General features: G+C 45.9%; 1 protein-coding gene across 1 annotated transcript in view; it reads left to right on the top strand.

Annotated features, from left to right (window-relative positions):
- Positions 1–396: 396 nt before the first annotated feature.
- Positions 397–26595, top strand: part of CACNA2D4 (calcium voltage-gated channel auxiliary subunit alpha2delta 4) — a 129771-nt gene continuing 103572 nt past the window's right edge. The window contains exons 1-8 of the mRNA XM_063786224.1: positions 397–503; positions 757–981; positions 2940–4335; positions 7663–7744; positions 9459–9575; positions 12642–12701; positions 14534–14696; positions 15013–15144. Coding sequence (XP_063642294.1) covers positions 4091–4335; positions 7663–7744; positions 9459–9575; positions 12642–12701; positions 14534–14696; positions 15013–15144 — 799 coding nt within the window. The 5' untranslated portion in view covers positions 397–503; positions 757–981; positions 2940–4090. The remainder of the gene's footprint in view (positions 504–756; positions 982–2939; positions 4336–7662; positions 7745–9458; positions 9576–12641; positions 12702–14533; positions 14697–15012; positions 15145–26595) is intronic.

The raw sequence follows: 26595 nt of genomic DNA, 5'->3' as shown, positions 1-26595 counted from the left end.
CAGCCCACAGGCCCTGCCCCTTATGGAGGCTGCGTGCCTAGGGGTGGAGGCCTGTATATGGCACGTCCCATGATAGCCACTGAGGAGAAGAAAGATGCTGCGAAGAAGGACAGGGAACGTCAGGGGTCGGGCCAAGATGGTGGATCTTGTAGCCAGGAAAGTCTTCGCTCATTAAAAAGGTGATTTTCAAAAAAAAAAAAAAAATTTTTTTTTTAATGGAGAAGTAACTCACATGCCGTAAAATTCTCCATGTTAAAGTTTGCAGCTCAGTGCTTGACAGGCTATTCACAAAGCTGTGCGTCACTGCCCACCACTCTCTCATTCAAGGACACTTTCATCATAAAAGGTGGCGTTGAAGACCTTGAGCTGGACGTCTCCTGCTGGCCCCTCCGAGTGCTCTCCCTGCCCTGGGGGGCTGTCCTGGGGGGGGAGCGGGGGCACGTGGATAACTTTCTAAGGTTCCCCAGGTGGGGGCACCCGCAGGAGAGCGGGGGAGGCAGAGGGTGAGTGGGTGTCCACGGCCCCAGCCCTCCCATGGGACTGCTGTGGCTGGCCGTATCCCTTCCCTGGCGGCCACAGTCCCCCCCATACAGCCTGTTCTCTCCAGGGTACAGTGGCTTTCCCGTCCCCGTCCCCGTCCCCCTCCCCGAGGCTTAGGGGCTGGCTCCCGTGGTTTCCAGCCCTGGCCACTGCAGTGTCCCTGCAGGACTCCGTCCACACCTCTGTAAATAGCCTCTCTGTTAAACTCGTCTCAAGCTGCCCGATCCAGGGGTACCAGCTCTTCCTGCAGGAAACCCGACGCCAGACACTGATGGAAATGAGGCAGCCGGCCACGCAGGGGGAAGCAGGCAGACACGGCCGCAGCGCGGACTGCAAGCTCAGGGGTCAGCCGCACCGATGGGGGGCGCGCCTGAGGCACCCGAGGAGCAGCGGGAGCCCGCGCCCAGAGAGACGCGGTCAGGAGAAGCCAGCTCCAGCCAGGTAGGGCCTCGTGGCTGTGAATTTGGTGGCATTCATCAACTTCCTAAAATGTGTAATTTGGAATGATTTTTAAAATCAAGCCAGCTCCAGCCAGGTAGGGCCTCGTGGCTGTGGTCAAAACTGTGGCTTTTCCTCTAAGGGAGATGGGCAGCCCTGGGGGCTTCGGAGCAGAGGGAGGGAGCCACAGGGTCTGACTTACGTTTGAAAAGAGCCTTCGGTTGCTGCATTAAGAATAGATGATGAGAGGCCGGGTGGGGAGGCCCGGTACCAGACAGGCGCCCGCAGGAAACAGGTGGGAAAGCTGGCTTCCAAAGGACTCCCTGGAAAGATGTGGGTGTAGGGGACGCAGGATGCCGCCCAGCTGTCACCGCCTCCTCCACCAGTCAGGGAAGGAAGCCGTCGCTGGAGCCTGAAGGGGAAGTGGGCAGAGGCAGCCGCCTGGAGGCCGGCGGTGGCCTTGGGCTGAGAAGGCCTGGTTTTGAGGCTTCCTAAGTATGTCTAAGGGGCGCACAGGACACAGGCCGCCAGTGTGTCTGTGAAGGACGGAGCTTTCCAAGCCGCTGTCACACTTGACACAGTAGAGGGAGGCGAAGGCTTTCCGGACCGGGTGCTGGAACCCCGTGGGGGCAGTGGGAGCTTGTATAATGTGGGAGTGGTTACCCATAAAAGAAAAATAATGCAAATCCCAGGTACAAACATAAAAATAAAAGTGAATATTTATTATCGAAAGCAGGATCTCAAGAGATATTTGCACACCCGTGTTGACAGCAGCATATTTCACAGTAGCCAAAAGGAGGACACCACCCCAGGGTCCATCGATAGAGGAATGGATGCACAAAATGAGGTCTATCCACACAATGAGATATTAACCCATCATTAGTCACCCTCAAAAAGTAAGGAAATTCTGACACACGCGGCACCGTGGGTGAACCTTACCGACATTGTGCTAAGTGAAATGAGCCAGTCATGGAAGGACAACTATGTGATGACTTCCCTTCTGTGAGGTCCCTAGAACCGTCAACATCAGAGACACAGAAAGGAGAGTGGTGGCCGCCAGCGGCTGGGGGAGGAGGGAACGGGAGCTAGTGTTTAATGGGTTCAGAGTTTCAGTTTTACAAGATGAAAGAATTATAGAGCTAGATGGTGGCGAAGGTGGAGCAACATGATAAACGTATTTACACTAAACCGTACACTTAAAAAGATGATTAAGATGGCACATTTTATGTTATATTGGGCCACAATAAAAAAGTTGAAAAAAGGTGAATATTTATTTAGTTTTAAAAATCATTCCAAATTACAAATTTTAAGAAGCTGGTGAATTCCACCAAATTCACAAAACCTAGAGAAGTTACATTCTTTTTATGTATTGACTGCCCAATGCGCCTCTGTAGTATTTGTTCTAAATGTGTTTGATTTGTAATCCTCAAAACATGTACAAAATTTATGTGAAATTAAGGCATTCATAGGAATCATTTAGATGCCTTTAGAAAATACATTGTATTCAGCCACAAAACTGTGCCACCAGATTACTCTGATACTACAGCACTGACTTATTGATGAATCTGTGTAGGAGTTTTGTCATCAGAACACTTGCTTCTGCAAGCATTTCTCTGCGTTGGTGGCAATTTTGCTTACCATTTTGCTGGAACCACCAGATTTTGTGAAGACACAGTGCACCAGTTACACTAAGAAAATAATCCGATACGGGGACTGCATAAAATCTATGACTTCACCCCCGGAGAACCCATGTGGTACTACTACTGGTTTGGGCTCACAACACAAGAATTTTGATCAATTCTAATTTGTGTAACTCTCATCAGAACACAAAGCAATGTACGGTGTAATTATATTCTTTCAATATCCACTATTTTCCTAACAGGAGAGAACTTCTGTCCTGGCCAGGCCTTGGTGAGAACCAAATCCTCCACCAACGATGTTACCTGTGTGGCTTTTTGCAGATTTTCTGCAGATGAGTTCCTGACTGTTACTTTGCCCTCCCCACCACACATGGCCAGGGTGGGTGTGGCAGCGTGCGCTCGCATCATGGCCCAGCCTCTCTTGCTGTATCTGCTGGTGGGATGTCCTGCAGGATGAGTGTCCCTGGAAGCCCTGCCTACACTCAGCTGGAGGTAACTTCTCTGTACAAAGAAGTCACTGTGAGCCATGTCAGCATATCCCACTAAGCCCAGATTAAGTGTTTCCCCAGCTCACTTTCCTCTTGACTGGATCCCCCACGTGCCCTCAGCCACCCAAACATCATCCAACTAAGAGTCCATCAGACAGAAGAGAAGTTGGGATGGAAAGAGACAGACAGTCTCAACCGGTTATGGTTAAACTATCTCAACTTTTGCATATTTTACAAAAACATTTGGCCACAGGAACACATTGCTAGGGCGTCTCCGGGAAAGGGGGGAGTCTGTGGATTCAGGGGTCCCGAAGCTTCATCAGTTGCACAGCAAATGCGTCCCCAGCCCCGCCCACGAGCAGCTGAGACGTGGAGGCGTGGGTCCACTGACTTCACCTATGACCTGTCCCAAAGGCACCAGGCCTGGAAACACCAGCCAGAGTCCCAGCTCTGCCCCTGGGACTCCCCGGGCCTCAAGAGCCTCTGCCAAGCAGGGATGAGGACACACCCCCACCTCAGGGTCAACAAGAGATTTGTGGGTCAATCACTACTGTGCAAACTCAGCTGCTGTCCTCTGGCCATAGTCACAGCAAGCCCTTCCTGGGTCCAGAAGGTGGTTCCACAGGAACGGGGCTGCCTCTTTAAAGCAGAGGGGTGCACTACAGCCCTGAGGGAACCAGCTGCAGTTGTGGTCATCTTGGGAGGCAGCTCCCCACCCCCTGCCAACCCCTCCCTGCTGTCAGGAGAGGATTAGAGGAGAGGCCAGCGGATTAAAGGGTTTCACGTTGCCACAGCCTCTCCCCCAGTCCCTGTCTCCGAGGCCTGCTTGCTAGGTGGGGCGACTCTTCTGTGAGCTGCAGCTGTGGGGCAGAGAGAAGCCCTCCCCACCCAGGACTGAGAGGCTGGAGACCCCAGGCTTGCCAGGGCCCGGAAGACAAAGGCCTGGGGTGTCCCTGGGGTCTGGGAGGAAGGCAGACAGAGCTCATGGTCTGTGGCTGCTCTGCCCTCCTTCCCCTCCCCAACCCCAGGCCCACCATGCCTGCAACCCCCAACCCCCATGCAAACCCCAGCTCCCTCGCAAACCCCAGCTCCACCGGCCGCTGGATTCCCCGCCAGCCAATGCCTGTGGCCTGGGCCTTTGTGCAGAAGAGCTCGGCGCTCCTGTGGCTGCTGCTCCTAGGCACCTCCCTGTCCCCTGCGTGGGGACAGGCCAAGATTCCTCTGGAAACGTAAGCATCACGTTCAACCCCACCCCAAAAACCCGGTCACCCTTTCCCGCTTTCTTCCCGGGCTGGGCCTCCATCCTCTGCCCACTCCTCCCGCCCCTGCCCTCCCTCTGGGCTTTTCCCCAGTGGCTGCGACTGACCACTGTCTTGCTGTAAAGCCCTTTGCTTCTCCGGGCTCCTCTTTCTCCTCCCAAAAGCTCTGTGAGTTCTGGAGTCCCACCTGCCCCTCCCCAGGAGCTGGATGGCTTTAGGAAGAACTGATCATCAGGGCTGCTGTCTTCCTGGCCTGACAAGCAGCTTCTGGGACACCTGAAGGGCGGGTGCTCCTTCAGGATAATCGCTGAGATGAGGCAGCCTGGAGGAGCCGGGTTATCTCAGCATCGCAGCTCCCCGGAGCATTTGGCAGGAAATGCGTATTTTGACATTCCAAAAAGGGGAAGCAGTTCTGAACCCACAGAACGTCTCATGCACACAGGAGGTGGCTTGTCCAGGAACTGGGGAAAAAAATGGATTTTGGTGGCCGCAGTCTTCCCTTTCTACACCTTTCTGCCTCCTTCCAACCTTGATTCTCTAGCCGGCCATTAAGACCGGCTCCAGGAAAGAACCCGGTATCAGTCGTGTGCACCTTGGTGTACATGTAAATTACTGTGCAACTTCTCTGGGGTGTCTTTGTTTTAGGCCCTAGCTCAGGTGGTCCTAGGAAGGAAATTTCCAATACATGTGGGGAGCAGAGCCTTCTAGACTGTAGGTGCTACAGACCCCATCCTGTTTACTCCAGCCGCTTGAGCCCAGCACCATAGCCAGGCCACCAACAGAGCCACCTGCCAACTGCATGTCTTAGCAGGAGTGGGGACAGGGAGCCTAAATGACACACTGTGCCTGTGCTTAGCCTTTGCTGACCAGTGGATTAGGCAGCAGCGTTTCCCATCGAGCCGCATAGCTCTCCTTGTTCCCTGCCTGGCACGGAGCTGGGCGCTTCACAAATGACACCGTTAGTTTGCAGAGCCATTCAGTGGGGGCTTATTTTTATCCCTATTTTGCAGCTGAGGAAACAGAGGCCCTGAGAGGTCAGGTGACTTCCCCAAGTTCACAAGGCCAGGAAGTGAAGGTGCTAGGATTTGAACTCCTGTCAGCCTGGACTGCACTTTCACCATTACACCCACCGCCAGCCCGTAACGCTATCTGTTGCTGCAGGAGATGTTCAGAACAATTTTCATCCCCAGAACACACACCAGCTGATAGGAGAGGGCCAACTCCAGGAGTGGGCTGAGGGCCAAGTCAGGGTGGCTGGAATCCAGGCCTTCAGGGAGGGGGGCCCCAGCGGCCATCTATGCAGAAGCCCTGGGTGCTGCCGGAGACAACAGCCTGCACACAGCCTCATCTGCCTGCCCAGGACTTGGCCCCCCCTGTCCTCACTCCCGCCGAACCTCTCTTCTCAGTCTTTCCCTCCAGCCGGGCTTCCACCTCCTCCCAAGTCTGTTTCCACAGGGTCCCAAGCCCCAGACCCTGTTGCTTGGGACACACAAGCCCCCCTCTCCTTTTATCCCAGTGCCTTGACTTCCATGGCACTGCGCTCCGCTGGGCCTGCATGGGCACGGCTTATCTCTGCTGTCCTCAAGTACTCCTCCTCCTCTGCCTGCCCCTGAGGTGGGGGGTGCTCCCCAGCAGCTGTCGACGCTCAGAGATCTCATGCTGCACACTCTCCTTGAGAGAGCCCTCCTACCCTCAGAATTTCAATCCCTACCTTTGCATTAATGACTCCCAGCCCTGTCTCTACCTATTAGACACATACCCAGTGCTTATGCGCAGCTTTTCCTAAACATCATGTGAGGTTTTAAATTCAGATTTGTGTCTTTCAAGGTAAAACACAATTGGTGCCTTCTAGAGTTGTGCAGTGCACAACCTGCCCAATGGTACTTGGTAGCTCTACAATGGGGACCTCACATTCAACAGAGCCCAAGGTACACACATCACCTTTCACCCTCCTCAGCAACGGGAACCTCACATTCAGCAGAGCCCAAGGTACACACATCACCTTTCACCCTCCTCAGCTCGTTCCCCCGACCTTCCTGACAGTCTTAATTGTATTCAATAACAACACCATCAGGTCAGCAACCCACACTGGAAACCCGGAAGTCATGTTTTACTCCTCCAAGCTCTTCTGTACTCCCGACCTAGAATCCTCTTCCAGACCCCTTTGCAGGCTAACCTCTACCAAACTTCTAACCCGGAGCTCAGATCTCCCTCCCCAGGGAAGCCTTCCCTTATACCACTACACCCCCCAACCTTCATGGGCACCTTCAAACATGTACTATGCTACCCGCATGACAAAGCTGTCCTTGCAAAGGTGGGGACTGTGGGGTGGCTCCAGGCTGCCACATGGTAGGACCTTGATAAACATTGGTTGAGTGATGACTGCTGATCTTGAAAGGATCGCACAGGCAAACCACTTCCGCTCCATCTGGAGAGGCTCAGACCCAGCCCTGTGTACCTGCCCCCCGGGACCCCACCAACCTGGCCAAGATGGTGGGATTGTGGTGCATTTCTGGGGCGTGGGCGAGAGGTCGGGGCTCCCCACTAGGCTGCCTACACAGAGGGTGAGGTGTGGCCTCCTTATGCCCTCCTGGCCTGCCCTGCCCTCAGGCTCAGCAGTGGCAGCTCAGAGCCTTTTCCTGCTGTGCCCTTGCCTCAGGCGTTCTCTGAGGTTTCAACAGAGGGTTCGGCAGCCCCCAGTGGCTTTGAGTGGAGTGCACTGGAGGGAACGATTTATTGAGAGGCCACAGCTGTGGCCAGGCAGGTTGTCCTTTGTCCTCAGGGTCCTCCGGCCCTGGCCTGAGGCTGTCCACTGCCTCTCCCCTCCTTCTCTCCTCTCGGTCCGCCACTCTCCAACCAGAGGCCCTGGAAGCTTGGGGTCAGGCTCAGTCCTGGGCTCGTCAGCCCGGCCCCACGACCCTCAGCAGGAGAACCTGCCGAGGACATTCAGCACACAGCAGTGCAGCCGCTGGGTCCTGAGGGTTCTCCGCGTCTCCTGCCCAGGCCATGGCTGTAGCTTTAGGGACAAGGAGGAGGGACAGGTGCTCTTTTGTGTGTTTCTGGGCATATGTCACGTGCGTGTACGCATATGCATGTGTGTGTGGGGTATGTATGTGTGTGTATATGTGTGTGCATTTCTTATGCATTATGTGTCTGTGTGTTGGAGTGTGCATGCATCAGCAGGTGTCTGTGTGTAGACACTTGCTTTCTATGTGTGTGAACCCATATGTCTACCCGTGTGTTTCTGTATTTGTGCGTGTACGTGTGTGTATACACGTGTCCTTTCATTGCTGGCAGAGTGAAGCTATGGGCTGACACCTTCGGCGGGGACCTGTATAACACTGTGACCAAATACTCAGGCTCTCTCTTGCTGCAGAAGGTCAGTCACCCCCTTCCAGAGAGCCCGCCAGGTGGCAGAGGGCAGTCAGCCATCGAAGCCCTCAAATGCCAGTGCTGTGAGGGGCCTTGGGCATCCCATCAAATCGGTTTATTTCAGATGGGGACACTGAGGCCCAGGGAGGTGAATGATTTTCTCAACTCCCAAAGCAGGGCAGTGGGGGTGGTTCGGGGGCGTGGTCCAGAGCATTGTGTCAGGTCCTCAGGGAGCAGAGGCCAAGGTGGAATTAGACCTGCAGATGTACTGGGTGGGGGTGGGGTGAAGAATAAAGGAGAGACGGAGGGAGTGGATGCAGTGGGATGCAGGCCTAACACCTGTGATGCTAGCGGAGACTTGGAGGGCACGTGCAGGGCCCTGGTTGCTGCTCGGGCCGTAGAAGGTGAAAGGGCTGTGGCCTCTGCGCAGGGAGAGCTCCCATACCTCCAGCTGTCAGCCCCCCAGCCATGTCCAGCATCCGCCCCCTTAATATGCATTGCTTTCTGTGCAGATTTATGGCTGGCTGTTCTTCTTACCAGGTTATAAACAACTTCACTGTTCTCTAATATTTGTAACTCCCCAGAGCAGTTCCAATGGCAGCTCACCCTTCTCTATTATTGCCACTCACTAAGAGCTTCATTGTCATGATTTCATTCCCACCACCAATTCATGAGGCACCTTTTCCATATCACAAAGATGCTGAATCCCAGGCTCTTATGCCTGCATGTGACCACATGTCCCTGCTCAACTGCCCTGCCCACAGCCCCCAGGCCCGTCCCTGGTGGAAGTAAGAGGAGCCAGGGTGGGTGGCTCCCCGGGCCCCCACAGGCCACTGTAGCGATGACAGCTGAGGCCCCGCCTGCCCCTCACAGCACGCTCCTATGCTTCAGAGCACCACAACCCGGGGAGAGGAGCATAGAGCAGTACGGATGTGGCCGTTTGGGGTAAAAACATTCTGTAAAATCTATGCATTCTAGAACATTCACTAAAGCTATGTAAATGTCACATCTTACAGATGAGGAAAGTGATTGACTGGCTTGCCTGTGGTCACACGGCCAATACATTGCAGAGCTGGGTGAATAGACATTCACAATACACAGTCAGTGAGAGCTGGTCTCCCCTGGGCCCAGAGAGAAAACCCAAACCCCATTCCAGGCTTTCCTGGGCTCACTGGCAGTTGTCAGGCAGCCATCCTCAGTGCCTGGAGCTGCTGAGCTCTGCTGGGACAGTGGGAATTGAGGTTCACATCCATGTGCACGGGGGCACTTTCATAACAAGATGCCTCTTCTGGGGCATTGAGGAAAGGTGAACTGATGCCAGGGGTGGTTTCACAAGCCCTGGGATGCAGCGTGGCTCTGCACAAAGGACATGGCTGGGGATGCCTGAGAGACCTGGCCCCATCAGGGGTCACCTGCTCACCTGGCTGTTGACCTTGGTCAAGTTCACTGACTTCTTTGAGCCTCGGTCTACTCCCCTATTAAGGCTATAACTGCAATGCGTCTAGAGCACCTGGAACAGAGAGGACATTTGAAGAGAGGCAGCTATTCTATCACTGGGGATGTTGTCCAGGGAGGAGAGGGCTGGGCCTCACCCTAGTTGAGTAAACCAGGCTCCATGTGCCGGAATGCATCTGTGGAGAGGTTGGAGGCCATGCATACACAGGTGCAACTATCCTGGTACAAAACCACGTGCACGCATCTCTCCCACTTTCCCCGAACAGAAGTACAAGGATGTGGAGTCCAGTCTGAAGATCGAGGAGGTGGATGGCTTGGAGCTGGTAAGGAAGTTCTCAGAGGACATGGAGAACATGCTGCGGAGGAAAGTCGAGGCTGTCCAGGTACTCCAGGCCTGTGATCTGCAGGGCGTTTCTCCCCAGCCCCATGACGCAGGTGGCAGAGTGACCCTCCCGAAGTCATGGCCCTGCATCCTCCCCCCTCGTGACCCTCTCCTATCTTACAAGATTCCACCTTGTACCTTCGTTAGCCAAAAGAACCCTCACTCCAAGAATCCCTGTGAAAGAGGAAATGACAGGAAGCAAGAGGAGAGGGGAGGGGCTGGGATCAGAGCTCTGCCCCAAGGTGGCCATGCCCAGCACTGCCGGGTCAGCCTGCAGCATTGTGAGGAACTCTGAGTCACCAGGCCATACCCAGTGACCAGTACAGAGCACTGCACGGGGTGAGCACCTAGGAATTGCTTTGGGAATGGAGGGACAGAGGAGCAGAAGGAGGGTGGGATTCGAGCTAGCTGGAGCCAGCAAAGCCAAGCTCCCCCCTCCCCTCTCCTCCTTCTCATCTGTCCTCCTTCCTCCCTTACCCTCATTCAGCCATCAGGACCCACCTTCATGGCTTCCAAGTGCTCTGAGGGCCACCCGGGCAGCAGAGGTGCTTACAGGGATGGGCCTTGTGCCCAGGTGACTCTGTTACTGGACATCCACCAAGCCTGGTGGGGCCCAGGAGAAACAGAAGCTTTCCCCTTCTCTGGGGTGAAGTGTCTGCACTGAGGCCTATGGGGACCTGGATGGTATAAACCAGTAGATACAGTGTGGTTGGAGAGACACAGTCCTCCACTCCATCCAGCCAAGAATCGGACCATCCAAGACCAGTGCTCTCCCTGAAAGGACTCGTAAGACCAGCCAGGAGAACAAGGAGAGAGGAGATCGGGAGTGGTTGGCTGGATTGGGAGGCTGAGGCCAGGGCCAAGCAGCAGGGGAAGGGGCAGATAGGGCAGGCGAGCTGCGGCCTCTCCAGTGTACTGTCAGTGTACCCCCACCCCCATCACAACCCCCACTCTGGGAGGAGGCTGGGGTCAGGGTTGCTGGGGCCTTCTTTCCCACTTGTTATAATGTGCAGCATTTCTGCAGGCGTAGGGGCAAGGGATCTTAGCATCAGGAACCAATGAGAAGATGCCTGGGGACTCAAGAGCCTATCCCGGGTCCCTGAATCACACACCACAGCAGGAAAGCACTAGCCTCACACACAGCCTGGCACCCGCAGTAACACCTGCCTCTTTCAATCAGTGAGCGTTGTGTAAACAGCCTCCTTGGACAGTGTCTGTAAACACAGACAGTGGGGTATGAGACTCTCCTGACTTCAGGCGTCGGTCCTTGTGTCACTAGAGCAGTGAGCAGTCCTGAGACACCCCCAGAGGCTGGGGCTCCAGGCTCCCTGTGCCCTTCCACAGCCTCAGAGACCAAAGAAGTGCTGCTCTGCAGACTTACTCTGAGCACCGGTCCCTGCCTCTCCTGCGGGTGGTGTATGGGGGCCTCAGACCTTTCATGAAGGTGCGCGTGGGAAGTTTCCTGCAAAGCCTCCCTGAAATGAGCTTTCCCCTGTGGGATTTCCTTATCCTAGGATCTGTAGGCTGAGAGTGGGGAGGCAGGAATTATCCTACCCAATTTATAGTTGTGTAAGCAGAGGACCAGAGAGGCTTAGTGGCTTGGCCCTGACAAAGCCAGAATAGGATCTTGGGTCCTCTGACTCCCAAAGCACTTCCCCCACCCTGACTTCCCCTGACACTCTGCGATGCTGGCCTGCTCTTTAGAAAAAAAGAAAAAAAAAAATTGTGCCAGGCACGGTGGCTCACGTGGAGGGCACTTTGGGAGGCCAAGGCCGGCAGATCACGAGGTCAAGAGATCAAGACCATCCTGGCCAACACGGTGAAACCCTGTCTCTGCTAAAAATACAAAAATTAGCTGGGCATGGTGGTGGGTGCCTGTAGTCCCAGCTACTCAGGATGCTGAGGCAGGAGAGTCGCTTGAACCTGGGAGGAGGGGGTTGCAGTGAGCCGAGATTGCACCACCACACTCCAGCCTGGGTGACAGAGTGAGACTCCATCTCAAAAAAAAAATTGTATTGTGGTAAAATACAGGTGACATGAAATTGACCATTTTAAAGTGTATAATTTAGTGGCATTAAGTACATCCACAATGTTGTACAACCATCTCCATCATCTGGTTCCAAAACTTTTTCATCGCCCCAAACAGAATTCGGGTACTAAGTAAGCAATCACTCCCCTATCCCCTTCCTCTTAGCTCTGCAACCACTATTCTGCTTTCTCTCTATGGATTTGCATGTTGTGGGTATTTCACCTAAATGGAATCATACAATACGTGACCATTTGTACCTGACTTATTTCACTTAGCATAATATCTACAGGGTTCATCTGTGTTTTTCCATGCATCAGCACTTCATTCCTTTTTAGGGCTGCATAATATTCCATTGTGTGCATAGCCCACATTTTGTTTATTGGTTCATCAAATGACAGATATTTGAGTTGTTTCCACCTTTTGGCTTTGGCACGCATGCATATTTTAGTAGACTTTATTTTTTAGAGCCATTTTAGGTTCACAGCAAAATGTAGAAGAAAGTACAGTTTCCATACATCCCCTGTTGCCACAGCCTTCCCCACTATCAACATCCTGCATCCATGGTAGATTGGGTATAATCAATGAATCTCCATTATCCCCAAGTCCATAGCACACATTAGGGTTCATTCTCGTACATTCTGTGGGTTTGCAAACATGTGCAATGACGTGCATCCACTATTACAGTATCAGACAAAAGAATTTCACTGCCCTAAAAATCCCCAACCACTGGCAACCGCTTATCTTCTCTATCTCCCTAGTCTTGCCTTTTCCAGAATGCCATGTTGTTGGGATCACAGGTGCATGGCCTCTGCCGATGGGCTGCTTTCACTTAGCCATATGCGTGTGCTTTTTGGCTGTTGTGCATAGTGTGGCTGTGAATATTCGTGCCTAAGTTCTTGTTTGCATCCCTGTTTTCAATCCTTCTGGGCATATGCCCAGGAGTGGGATTGCTGGGTCACCCGGCAACTGTTTCACTTGCTGAAAACCCACTGGGCTCCTTTTACCCATTCTCCCTACCTCTGTGTTCCCATCCCTCAGAATCTGGTGGAAGCTGCCGAGGAGGCCGACCTGAACCACGAATTCAATGAATCCCTGGTGGTGAGTCCCACTCCTGGCACTGGTGCCAGAGGGCCAGGATCGCCTGAGTACCAGATATGGGGGTGGCGGCGTAGGGTGGCGATCCACTGATTCCGTAGACATTTACTGCTCACCTCTCACAGGCACAGCAATGTGCTAGCCTCTGGATCAGAACTTGTTCTTGACCTCAAGAAGCTCACAGTGCAAATAACTCTGGTATAAACACATCACAAGTCACTACAGATGGGTGGATGGAGCCTCTGGGGAATGCAGGCTGGAGAAGAGGAGGTCTGCCCCAAAACTCCTGCAGACAGGGCGGCCTGGGGCTGCGCCCAGGGCTCATGGGGGATTTAGGCAGGCAGGGCCTGGAAAAGGGGCCTTTGGTCACAGCAGAAAGAAAACACAGAAATAAGAAAACACGCCCGGGCGCGGTGGCTCACGCCTGTAATCCCAGCACTTTGGGAGGCTGAGTCGGGTGGATCACGAGGTCAGGAGATCGAGACCATCCTGGCTAACACGGTGAAACCCCCTCTCTACTAAAAAAATGCAAAAAATTTAGCCGGGCGTGGTGGCTGGCGCCTGTAGTCCCAGCTACTCAGGAGGCTGAGGCAGGAGAATGGCGTGAACCCGAGAGGCGGAGCTTGCAGTGAGCCGAGATCGCGCCACTGCACTCCAGCCTGGGCGACAGAGCGAGACTCTGTCTCAAATAAATAAATAAATAAATAAACAAACAAATAAATAAATAAACAAACACCAGGTTGGTTGAGGAAACAGTGGGACCTGGGCCCTGTGTGTCCAGAGGCTGGTGAGGAAGGCAGTGGCCTTGGACAGTTAGGTGAGGGGGTGGGGGGAGCCTTGGGTGTCAGCGTAGGAGCCTGAGCCTTTCTCAGCAGGGAAAGGCAGGTGCAGAAGGCTTGATTGAGCAGGGCAGGGACGCGGCTGGGAGTATGCGTGGAAGGCCAGCGCGGGCCGCAGTGTCGTGAGGAGGAGCCGGGTGTGGGGTGCAGGAACCTGGCGTGGGAGTTGGCGTGGGGATGTCCGTGACGCAGTCCGGCGTGGGAGTTGGCGTGGGGATGTCCGTGACGCTGTCCGGCGTGGGAGTTGGCGTGGGGATGTCCGTGAGGCAGTCCGGCGTGGGAGTTGGCGTGGGGATGTCCGTGAGGCAGTCCGGCGTGGGAGTTGGCGTGGGGATGTCCGTGAGGCAGTCCGGCGTGGGAGTTGGCGTGGGGATGTCCGTGACGCTGTCCGGCGTGGGAGTTGGCTTGGGGATGTCCGTGAGGCAGTCCTGGGGGGTGTTCAGGTGTGAACCCGGTCGTGTGGAGTAAACGGGGCCGGGGCTCCACCGGAGGCAATCCTAGCACGCCCTCCAACACCGCGTTGGAGAGGCCGAGGGCAGCTGCGGGACTCGGAACCTGGGCCCTGTCTGCGGCCAAGGCTGCAGGCCCCAAGATTGCGCAGGCTCCGTTCTGGGGCTCTGGGACCTTCCTGGCCTGCGAGAAGTGGAGGGGGCTGATGGGGCTTTTTGTCTCTACCTGTCCTTGACTCCGCGGCTGCCTGTCTCCGCTCTGCCTCGGCCGTGTCAACACACGCTGCACCAAGTTGGGGACTGAGGCAGCGGTCAGGACAACTGTCATCAAACGTCGGCCTCACGCCTCTCCGCGCCGGCCTCCTGGATATTTTTGTCCCGAATCGCCCTGATCAGTGCCCAGCGCGCCGCCGCGGGTGCTTGTGTAGACTCTGATGGCCGCCCGGCCCCGGCCCTCTCGTCCTCTCACCTGCGCTGTTTCTCTTCCCCTCTCTCCGCCTGTCCCGGTGCTCGGGCCGTCTCCGTGGGCCTCACCCGTCCACCCCAGTTCGACTATTACAACTCGGTCCTGATCAATGAGAGGGACGAGAAGGGCAACTTCGTGGAGCTGGGCGCCGAGTTCCTCCTGGAGTCCAATGCTCACTTCAGCAACCTGCCGGTGAACACCTCCATCAGCAGCGTGCAGCTGCCCACCAACGTGTACAACAAAGGTAGCCGGCACGCTCAGCTCAGGCACACTCACCAGGCACGCCCACCTAGCACACCCACCAGACACGCCCACCAGGCACACCCACCAGGCATACTCACCAGGCTCGCCCACCAGACACACCCACCAGACACGCCCACCAGGCCCGCCCACCAGGCCGTCCACCAGACACGCCCACCAGGCACACCCACCAGGCACGCTCTCCAGACACGCCCACCAGACATGCCCACCAGACACGCCCACCAGGCACCCTCACCAGGCATGATCACCATTTTCCTGAGAAGTTCTACAGGATCATAATCTATAATCTCACCCTTCAGACCCAGATATTTTAAATGGAGTCTACATGTCTGAAGCCTTGAATGCTGTCTTCGTGGAGAACTTCCAGAGAGACCCAACGTTGACCTGGCAATATTTTGGCAGTGCAACTGGATTCTTCAGGATCTATCCAGGTAAGGACATGGGGTTGCATCTCCCCGACCTTCTGGGATTCTTCTCTGGAAATAAGACAATAGGGGCACTGAAGATGGACCCTGGCACTCAGGTCCCCAGTGAATGGGGCTGGTCCTCCTATCCCAAAGCATCTCCAAGCTCACACTTTAGCCCTTCTCACTGCATGATATGCACATATTAAAGGGCTGTGGAATGGATGAATGAATGAATGAATGAATGAAACCATCAAACACCATGAAACCAGTCAATGAATGCCCACATGAAGCTCCTGTCCCCTGAAAAGTACTTTGGGAGATACAAAGAAGGATAAAACAATTCTTTACCTTAAGGACTTTATGTCCCAATTGGAAAAATGAGGCACACTCGCCAAGAGTGTTCAACAGCAATCTGGAAAATGGCACAGGCCACACTCTGTGGCTAGTGGCCAACTTAATAGAGTCCATCAATAAAAATAGAAAACACAGAGCACAAAGTTTCCAAGAGTTCTACCTCTTTTTGATTCCCATTTAAAATAAGTCAGCTCTCCATTTCACCCCAACCCATTTTTATAGTTTAGCATACAGTCCAGGAAGTCTTAAAGTTATCCCACTTTTCTGAAACAGGAAACCAGAAAGGCCCGAGAGGACTCCACTGTGTCCACAGGCTGGAAAGTCAATCTCTCTCTTGGAGTGCAAAGGGAACTCAGAGCTCCTGCAGTTCCCATAGTTGGCATTGTGTTCCTCTGCCAGAATTCACAGCTAGCTATTGTGGCTGTTTCGGTTCTCTGGAGCTTCAATGAATAGGTTTATCCTTCTTCCATGCAGCAGCTCACATGCCCCTCTTGTCTACTCCAGGGTGGAATTCCTGTAAATATTCCTGCCACATCAGGGCTTCCAGAGACACCAACTTATATGTAAACAACACAGTCCAGATGTGAACGCATCAGTCAGTAGAGAGAGGCCATTTCTCACTATTTTGAATTGCACTATTTTTATTGTTGTTGAGTTTTAGGAGTTATCTATATATTCTGAATATTGATCCCTTATCAGATATGTGATTTGCAAATAATTTCTACCATTCTGTGGGCTTCCTTTTTACTCTGTTCATATTGTCTTTTGATGAACAAACTTTTAAATTTTTTCTGAAATCCAATTTGGTTATTTTATCTTTTGTTTTCTATGCCTTTGGTGTCATACCCAAGGAATGACTGCCAACTCTAATGTCATAAAGTGTTTCCCCTATGTTTTCTAACAGGAGTTTTATAGTTTTAGGTCTTACATTTCTATTTTTAGTTAATTTTTGTATATGGTATTTGGTAAGAGTTCAACTTCCCTTTTTTCATGTGGATATACAGTTGCCCCAGCACCATTTGTTGAAAAGACTGCCTTTCTTCCATTGAATGGTCTTGGTACTCTTGTCAAAAATCATTTAATCATATATGTGGGGGTTTATTTCTGGGATTTTTGTCCTATTTCATTGGTCTGTATACCTTTCTTTATGCCAGTACCATGCTGTTTTGATTACTGTAGCTTTTCAGTAACTTAAAAATCAGGAAGTGTGCCTCCATCAGTTTTTCTTTCCCCCCAAATTGTTTGGGCTATTTGGGGTTTCTTGAGTTCCATATAAATTTTAGAATGAGTTTCTCTTGCTCTTTGAGATTGTAATAGGGATTGCAATGAATCAGTAGACCACCTTGGGCAGTACTGACATCTTAACAATATTAAGTATTTCAGTCCATGAATATGGAATGTGTTTCCATTATTTCTGTCCTTAATTTCTTTCAGCAGTGTTTCATAGTTTTCACTGTACAGGTCTTTCACCTCATTGGTTAAGTTAATTCCTAAATATTTTATTCTTTTTGATGTTATCATAAATAGGATTTTTAAAAATAATTTCTCAGATTGTTCACTGTTAATGTATAGAAATGCAACTGATTTTTGTGTGTTGAGTTTGTCCCCTGATACTTTGCTGAATTTATTTATTAGAACTAACAGTTTTTTGTGGAATCTTTAGGGCATTCTACAAATGAGTTCATCTGTGAACAGACATAATTTTACTTCTTTCTTTCCAGTTTGAATGCCATTTATTTCTTTTTTATGCCTAATTGCTCTAGCTAAAATTTCCAATATTATGTTGAGTAGAAGCAGCAAAAGTGGACATCCTGGTCTTGTTTTTGATTATAGAGAAAAAGCTTCTAGTCTTTCATCATCGAGTATGATATTTGGGATGTGATTTTCCATATATGATTTTTATATCAGTTTCATTCTATTGCTAGTTTTTTGAATGTTTTTGTCATCAAAGGATGTTGAATTTTGTGAAATGCTTTTTATGCATCCATTGGGATGGCCATAGAATTTTTTCCCTTCATTATGTTAATGTGTATATTACCTTGATCAATTTTCATATGTTGAACCATCCTCGCATTCCAGGAATAAGTCCTATTTGGTTATGGTGTGTAATCCTTTTAATATGCTCCTGAGTTTTGCTTGCTAGTTTTATGTTTTATCCATGCTGCCAATCTCTGTGTTTTGATTGGAAAGTTTAATTCATTTATATTTAAAGTAATTACTGTTGAGGGACTTATTTCCGTCATTTTGCTATTTGTTTTCTATAAGCCTTAAGCTTTTTTGTCCATCATTTTCTGCATTACTGTCTTCTTTTATGTTTAGCTGATTTTTTATAGGGAAACATTTAAATTTCTTTCTCATTTCCTTTTATATGTATTCCATAGTTATTTTATTTCTGGTTACCGGAGGGATTACATTTCACATCTTAAAATTATAACATTCTAATTTAGATTTATAACAGCTTAACTTCAATAACATACAAAAACTCAGCTCCTTTACAGCTCCTTATCTACCCACTTTGGTTGTTGATGTCACAAAATTCCTTCTTTATACATTGTGTGCCCAAAACCACAAACTAATAATTCTGTTTTTTTAATTTTTAATTTTTGTGGGTGTATAGTATGTGTATATATTTATGGGGTATATGACATATTTTGATATAGGCATACAATGTGTAATAATCATATCAGGGCAAATGGGATATCCATTGCCTCAAGCATTTATCCTTTGTGTTACAAACAATCCAATTATACTCTTTTAGTTATTTTAAAATGTAAAATTAAATTATTACTAATTATAGTTACCCTGTTGTGCTATCAAATACTAGATCTTATCCATTCTTTCTATTCTTTGTACCCATTAACCATCCCACTTCTCCCCAATCCCATCGCTACCCTTCCCATTCTCTGGTAGCTATTATTCTAATTTTTATCTCTATGGGTTCAGTTGTTTTAATTTTTAGCCCCCACAAAAAAGTGAGACGTGAAGTTTCTTTATGTACCTGACTTATTTCACTTAACATAGTGGCCTCTGGTTCCATTCATGTTGTTGCAAATGACAGAATCTCATTCTCTTTATGGCTGAATAGTACTCCATTGTATACATGTACCACATTTTCTTTATCCATTCTTCTAATGTTGATGGACATTTAGATTGTTTACAAATCTTGGCTATTGTAAATAGTGCTGCAGTAAACATGGGAGTGCAGATATCTCTTCAATATACTGATTTTCTTTCTTTTAGGTAGATACCTAGCAGTGGGATGGCTGGATCACATGGTAGCTCTATTTCTAGTTTTTTGAGGAACCTCAAAACTGTTCTCCATAGTGGTTGTACCAATTTACATTATTATCAACAGCATATGAGTTTCTCCAAGTCCTTGCCAGCATTTGTAATTGCCTGTTTTTTGGATACAAGCCATTTTAATTGGGGTAAGATGATATCTTATTGTAGTTTTGATTTGTATTTCTCTGATAATCAATGATGTTGAGCATCTTTTTATATACCTGTTTGCCATTTGTCTTTCTTCTTTTGAGACATGTACATTCAGATTTTTTCCCATTTAAAAATCAGATTATTTGATTTTTTTTCCCATCGAGTTGTTTGAGCTTCTTATGTATTCTGGTTGTTAATCCCTTCTCAGATGGATAGGAGTTTGCAAATATTTTCTCCCATTCTGTGCATTGTCTATTTACTTTGTTGATTGTTTCTTTTGCTGTGCAGAAGCTTTTTAACTTGATGTGATCCCATTTATCAATGTTTGCTTTGGTTGCATGTGCTCGTGGGGTATTACTCAGGAAATCCTTGCCCAGTTCAATGTCCTGGAGAGTTTCCCCAATGTTTTCTTTTAGTAGTTTCATAGTTTGAGGTCTTAGATTTAAGTATGTAATCCACTTTGATTTGATTTTGGTGTATGGTGAGCGATAGGAGTCTAGTTTCATTCTTTTTCATATGAATATTTAATTTTCCCAGCACCATTTATTGAAGAGACTGTCCTCTCCCCAATGTGTGTACTTGGCACCTTTGTAGAAAATGAGTTCACTGTAGATGTATGGATTCATTTCTGCATTCTCTATTCTATTCCATTGATCTATGTGTCTGTTTTTATGCCAGTGCCATGCTGTTTTGGTTACTATAGCTCTGTAGCATAATTTGAAGTCAGGTAATGTTACTCCTCCAGTTTTGTTCTTTTTGCTCAGGATAACTTTGGCTCTTCTGTGTCTTTTTTGGTTCCATATACATTTTTGAATTGTTTCTTCTATATCTGTGAAGAATGTCATTGGTATTTTGATAGGGATTGCATTCAATGTGTAGATTGCTTTGGGTAGTATGGACATTTTAACTATATTAGTTCTTCCAATCCATGAACATGGAATATCTTTCCGTTTTTTGTGTCATCTTCAATTTCTCGCATCAATATTTTATAATTTTCCTTGTAGAGACCTTTCACTTTTTTGGTTAAATTAATTTCCAGGTATTTTATTTTATTTGTGGCTATTGTAAATGGGATTACTTTCTTGATTCTTTTTCAGATTGTTTGCTGCTGGCATATAGAAATGCTACTGATTTTTATATATTGACTTTGTCTTCTGCAACTTTACTGAGTTTGTTTATCAGTTCTAATAGTTTTTTGGTGAAGTCTTTAGGTTTTCCTAATATAAGATCATATTATCTGCAAACAAGGATAATTTTTCTTCCTTTCGAATTTGGAGTCCCTTAATTTTTTTCTCCTGTCTGATTGCTGTGGGTAGGACTTTTAGTACTATGTTGAATAATGAAAGTGGTGAAAGTGGACATCCTTGTCTTGTTCCAGATCTTAGAGGAAAGGTTTTCAGTCTTTCCCCATCTAATATGATACTAGCTGTGGGTCTGTTGTATATGGTTTTTATTATGTTGAGGTATGTTCCTTGTATACCCAGTTTTTTTAGGGGTTTTACCGTGAAGAAATGTTGAATTTTATCAAATGCCTATTCTGCATCAATTGAAATGATCATACAGTTTTTTTCCTTCTTTCTGTTGGTAAAATGTATTATATTGACTGATTTGCATTTGTTGAAACATCTTTGCATGGAATAAATCCCTCTTAGTCATGATGAATGATCTTTTTAATGTATTGCTGCATTCAGTTTGCTAGTGTTTTTATTGAGGATTTTTGCATCAATGCTCTTCAGGGATATTAGCCTGTAGGTTTTTTGTTTGGTTGGTTTTTGTTTTGGTATGTCTTTGTTGGGTTTCAGTATCAGGATAATGCTGGCCTTGTGTACTGAGTTTGGAAGTATTTCCTTCTCCTCTATTTTTCATAATAGTTTGAGTAGGATTGGTATCAGTTTCAGTTCTTTTTTAAATTTTTGGTAAAATTCAGCAATTATGAAGCCATCAGGTCCCAGCCTTTTCTTTGCTGAGAGACTTTTTATAATGACTTCAATAGCATTACTTGTTATTGATCTGTTCAGGTTTTGGATTTCTTCATGGTTCAATCTTAGTAGGTTGTATGTGTCTAGGAATTTATTCATTTCTTCTAGGTTTTCCAATTTATTGGCATATATTTGCTCATAGTAGCCTCTAATGATCCTTTGAATTTCTGTGGTATCAGTTGTAATGTCTCCTTTTTCATCTATGGTTTTATATATTTAAGTCTTCTTTCTTTTTTTCTTAGTGGAGCTGAAGGTTTGTCGATTTTGTTTATCTTTTTTAAAAACCAACTTTTCATTTCATTGATCTTTGGGTTTTTTTATCATTTCAATTTCACTTATTTCTGTTTGATCTTTATTATTTCTTTTCTTCTACTAACTTTTGGTTTGGTTTGCTTTTGTTTTTCTAGTTCTTCAAGATGTATTGTTAGATTATTTAAAGATTTTCTACTTTCTTGATGTAGACACTTAAAGCTACAAACTTCCATCTTAGTACTGCTTTTGCTGTATCCCACAGGTTTTAGTATGTTGTGTTTCCATTATCATTTGTTTCAAGAAATTTTTCAATTTCCTTCTTAATCTCTTCATTGACTAAATGATTATTCTAGAGCATATTGTTTAATTTCCATGTTTCTGTATAGTTTTCAAAATTCCTCTTCTTGTTGAGTTCTAGTTTTATTCCATTGTGATCAGAGAAAATACTTTATGTTATTTCAATTTTTTTGAAATGTTTTAAGACTTATTTTCTGGCCTAAATGTACTCTATCCTTGAGAATGATCCATGTGCTAAAAATAATTTGTATTCTGTAGCCATTGAGGGAAATGTTCTGTAAATACCAATTAAGTCTATTTGGCCCATAGTGCAGATTAAGTATGATGTTTCTTTGTTGATTTTCTCTCTGGATGATTTGTCCAATGCTGAAAATGGGGTGTTGAAGTCTCCAGCTGTTATGTATTGGGGTCTATCTCTCTATTTAGCTCTAATAATATTAGCTTTATATATCTGGGTGCTCCAGTGTGGGGTGCATATATATTTACAATTGTTATATCCTCTTGCTGAATTGACCTGTTTATCATTATCTAATGACATTCAAGGAATGGAATTGCTAGGCCCTAAGATATGTGGGCATTCAACTTTGAAAAGAAAATTCCAAATTGGTTTTCCAAAATACTCACACCAATTATATTCCCACAAGCAATGAATAAGATATCCCATTGATGCACAATTTATCTAACTCTGAATGTTGTTGAAAGTTTTTTGTTGGCCAGGTGCAGTGACTCATGCCTGTAATCCCAGCACTTTGGGAGGTCAAGTCAGGAGGATTGCTGCAGCCCAGGAATTCAAGACCAGCCTGGGCAACATAGTGAGACCTCATCTCCACCAAAAATTTTTTAAAAATGAAAATTAGCCAGTCGTGGTGGTGTGCACCTGTGGTGCTATTCAGGAGACTGAGGTGGGAGGATCACTTGACCCCAGGAGTCTGAGGCTGCAGTGAGCTGTGATCCTGTCACTGCACTCCAGCCTGAGTGACAGATCAAGACCTTGTCTCAAAAAAACAATGTTTTATTAATAATTCTTTAGTATAAAATAGTATTTCATAGTGGTCTAGCATTGCATTTCCCTGATCACTCATGAAGTTGAGCATTTCTTTATATGTTATTAGCTGTATATATATCCTCTTTTGTGAAATGCATATTGTCTTCTGCCTACTTAACTATTGAATTTTCTAGTGTTAACCAATCCTTGCATTCCTATGAGAAACCTAACTTGATTATAGTAAATTATCCTTTTATGCATTACTAGATTTGGTTTATTAATATTTTGTTTAGGATTTTTGCTTCTATATTTATAAGTGAAATGGTCCCTTAATTTTTCATTCCTTTACTATCCTTGTTAGGTTTTCAAAATTATACTAGCTTCATAGAATATATTTGGAAGTAGTCCCTCTTTTTCCGGTTTTTGGAAGTATTTGAATAAGATTAGAATGATCTTTTCCTCAAATGCTTGATAGATTTCATCTATAAAGCATATAGGCCTGATGTTTTCTTATGGGAAGATAAAATTACTGCTTTGATTTATTGATCGCTTGTAGTGCTAATGTGGCTTTCTATTTCTTAGAATTTGAAGTACTTTTATTTAGAATCTATCCATTTTATCTGACTTTTCAAATTGATTTGTATGAATCTATTATTCTCTTATTATCATCTTTTAAATCTCTGCTGTATCTGTAATTGTGTCCCCTTTTAATTTACAGTATTATGCATTTTTTTCTTTCCAATTCCCCATAGATTTCTCTATTTTGTTAGTCTTGTCAGGAATCATCTTTTGTCTCCATTGACTGCTCTTAACTATTTCTCTATTTTCTATTTCATCTATCTTAGCTCTTTCTTATGTTCTCCTTTCCCTTTCTTTGGGTTTATTTTGTTCCTCCTCCTGACTTCTTAAATGAGACACATAGCTTTAAGTTTTAGCCTCCCTGTATTTCTAAAATAAATGTTAAGTCTACACTATGCCACTAGAAGCTCTGTTTTTGCTGCATCTCACAGGTTTTGATTGGTAGTGAGGTTTTTTAAATTTTATTTTTATTTATGGCAAAATATATATAATATAAACATTTACTATCTTAACCATTTTAAGTGAACTTATTAAAAGTATCACTGATAATAAGTGCATTCTCATTGTTGTGCAACAATCACCACCATCCATCTCCAAAACTCTTTTTATCTTGCAAAACTTTATACTTATTAAACAACAACTCTCCATTCTCTTCTCCCCCCAGCCTCTGGCACCCTCATTCTATGCCAATCTCTATGAATTTAACTATTCTATGTACAACATATAAGTAGAAACATACAGTATTTGTCATTTTGTGATGGGCTTCCTTCACTTAGCATAATGCCCTTAAGGTCCATCCATGTTGTAGCATACGTCAGAATTTCCCTCCTTTTTGAGGCTGAATAATATTTCATTTTGTGTGTATACATATATATGTACACATACACACACACACACACACACACACAGTTGTGGGAATGTAAAAGGATGCAGCCTCTATCACAAGGGTTCCGACTTTTCTAAATCCTTGCCAGCTTGTTATTTTCTGCAGTTTTCTTTTTGTTTAGTTTTTTTTTAGTTTTCCTGGTAGTAGCCATCCTAATGGGTGTGAGGTAGTATCTCATGGCAACTTTGATTTGCATGCCCTTAATGATTAATGACTTTGAACATCTTTTCATGTGCTTATTGGCCATTTGCTCATCTTTGAGAAATATCTGTTCAAGTTCTTGGCTCATTTTTAAATCAGGTGTTGTTGTTGTTGTTGTTGTTGAGTCATAGGAGTTCTTTGTATATTCTGAACATTAACCTCTTGTTGGATTGATGATTTACAAATATTTGCTCCCATTCTATGGGTTGCCTTTTCACTCTCTTGACTGTAGCCTTTGATACATACAGGTTTTTAATTTTGATGTCCAGTCTATCTATTTTTTCTTTTGTTGCCTGTAGTTTTGGTATAGAGGTAGTATTTTAATTATCATTTGCTTCTAAATATTTTGAAATTTCTTTGTGATTTCTTCAATATTTCAGTTATTTAAAAGTGTGTTTTTAAATTTACAAATATGGGAATGTAGATAAATATTTATATTTACCTTTTTATTCTAAATGTTTAACTCAGTTGCTTTGTGGTCCAAGAATTTGGTGCATATACTATGTGAAATTAATTTAAATTTATTTTAATGGCCGAGTATGACATCAAGTTTTGTAAATATTCCATATGTGCATGAGAAGAGTATGTGTGCTCTCATTGTTGGATGAAATCTTCTATACATGCCATTAGATCAAGCTTGTTAACTGTATTGCTTAAATTTTCTGTATCTTTGCTGATTTTATATTTGCTTGATCCTTATTAACTCCTACAACACTTTTTATTTTAATGTGTATTTTGTCTGATAGTCATAGAGTGACACCAGCATGCTCATGCTTAGTATTTACCTGATATATACTTTTTCCTCTATCCCTTTATTTTCAAACTTTCTGTCATTTTAGCCATATCTGTTGAAAATAGTTTATAGCTTTTACATTTTTATCCAAACTGGCAATCTCTTTTACTAGTTAGCAAGTTAAGCATATTTACATTTATTGTGAACATTGGTATATTTGAATGTGCCATCATCTTATTTTTACTGATACATAATACTTGTACACATTTATGGGAATATGTAATATTTTGTTATATGCACAGAAGGTGTAATGATCAAGTCAGAGTATTTGGGGATGTCCATCACCTGGAGTATTTATCATTTCTATGTGTTGGGAACATTTCAAGTCCTCTCTTCTAACTATTGTGAAATATACAATGCAGTGCTAACTATAGTCACCCTACTCTGCTATCAAATATTAGAGCTCATTCCTTCTATCTAATTGTATGTTCGTGCCCACTAACCTTCCTCTTTATTCCTCCCCCACGCACCCACACACATTTCCCAGACTCTGGTATCTGTCATTCTACTCTCTACCCCCATGAGATCAACTTTTTTAGCTCCCACATATGAACGAGAACACGTAGTGCTTGTCTTGAACTCGTGGCCTCAAGTGATCCTCCTGCCTCAGCCTTCCAAAGTGCTTGGATTACAAGCAAGAGCCACCGCTCCCGGCCCAGTGTTTGTTTTTCTATGCCTGGCTTGTTTCACTTAACACCCTCCAGTTCATCCATGTTGCTGCAAATGGCATTTCATTTTTTTGGCGGCCAAATATTCCATTCTGTGTATATACCACATCTCCTTTATTCATCTCTTGATGGACACTTAGATTCATTTTGTATCTTTGCTATTGTGAATAGTGCTGTGATAAAGATGCCAGTGCAGGTATACCTTTGATAAACAGATTTCTTTCCCTTTGGATAAATTCTAGGTAGTGGCATCATATGGTAGTTCTATTTTTAGTTTTTTGAGAAATCACCATATTGTTTTCCATAGTGGCTATACTAATTTACATTCCCACCAATGGCATATGAGTTTCTTTTTCTCTGCATCCTTGCTAGCATCTGTTTTGTGTGTGTGTGTGTGTGTGTGTTTATTAATAGCCATTCTAACTGGGATGAGATGATATATCTTTGTAGTATTGATTTGCATTTCCCTCGTGATTCGTGATATTGAGCATTTTTTCATATATCTATTGGCCATTTGTATGTCTTCTTTTGAGAAATGTCTATTCATGTCTTTTGAGAAATGTCTATTCATGTCTTTTGCCCACATTTCAATGGGATTATTTGTTTTGTTTTGTTTTGTTTTTACTGTTGAGTTGTTTGAGTTTCTTAGATAGTCTGGATATTAGTCCCTTGTCAGATGAATAGTTTGCAAATAATTCTCTCATTCAACAGGCTGTCTCCTCATTTTAGATTGTTTCCTTTGCTGTACAGAAGCTTTTTAGCTTAATAGAGTCCCATTTGTTTGTTTTGTTTTTGTTGCCTGTGCTTTTGAGGTCTTATCCATAAAATTTCTGTAGAGACCGATGTTCTTAAGTATTTCCCCTACGTTTTCTTCTAGTAGCTTTATAGTTTGGGGACTTACATTTAAGTCTTTAATCCATTTTGAGTTGATTTTTGTAAATCATGAGAGATAGGGATCCAGTTTTATTCTTCTGCATATGGAAATCCAATTTTCCCAGCACCATTTATTGAACAGATTGTTCTTTTCTTGTTGTATGTTCTTGGTGCCT

This window comes from Pan troglodytes, chromosome 10 (assembly GCF_028858775.2).
Source record: "Pan troglodytes isolate AG18354 chromosome 10, NHGRI_mPanTro3-v2.0_pri, whole genome shotgun sequence".
Taxonomy (NCBI): Eukaryota; Metazoa; Chordata; class Mammalia; order Primates; family Hominidae; genus Pan; species Pan troglodytes.
The sequence above is the reverse complement of the archived record's forward strand: the minus strand, read 5'-3'. Positions and strand labels throughout refer to the sequence as shown.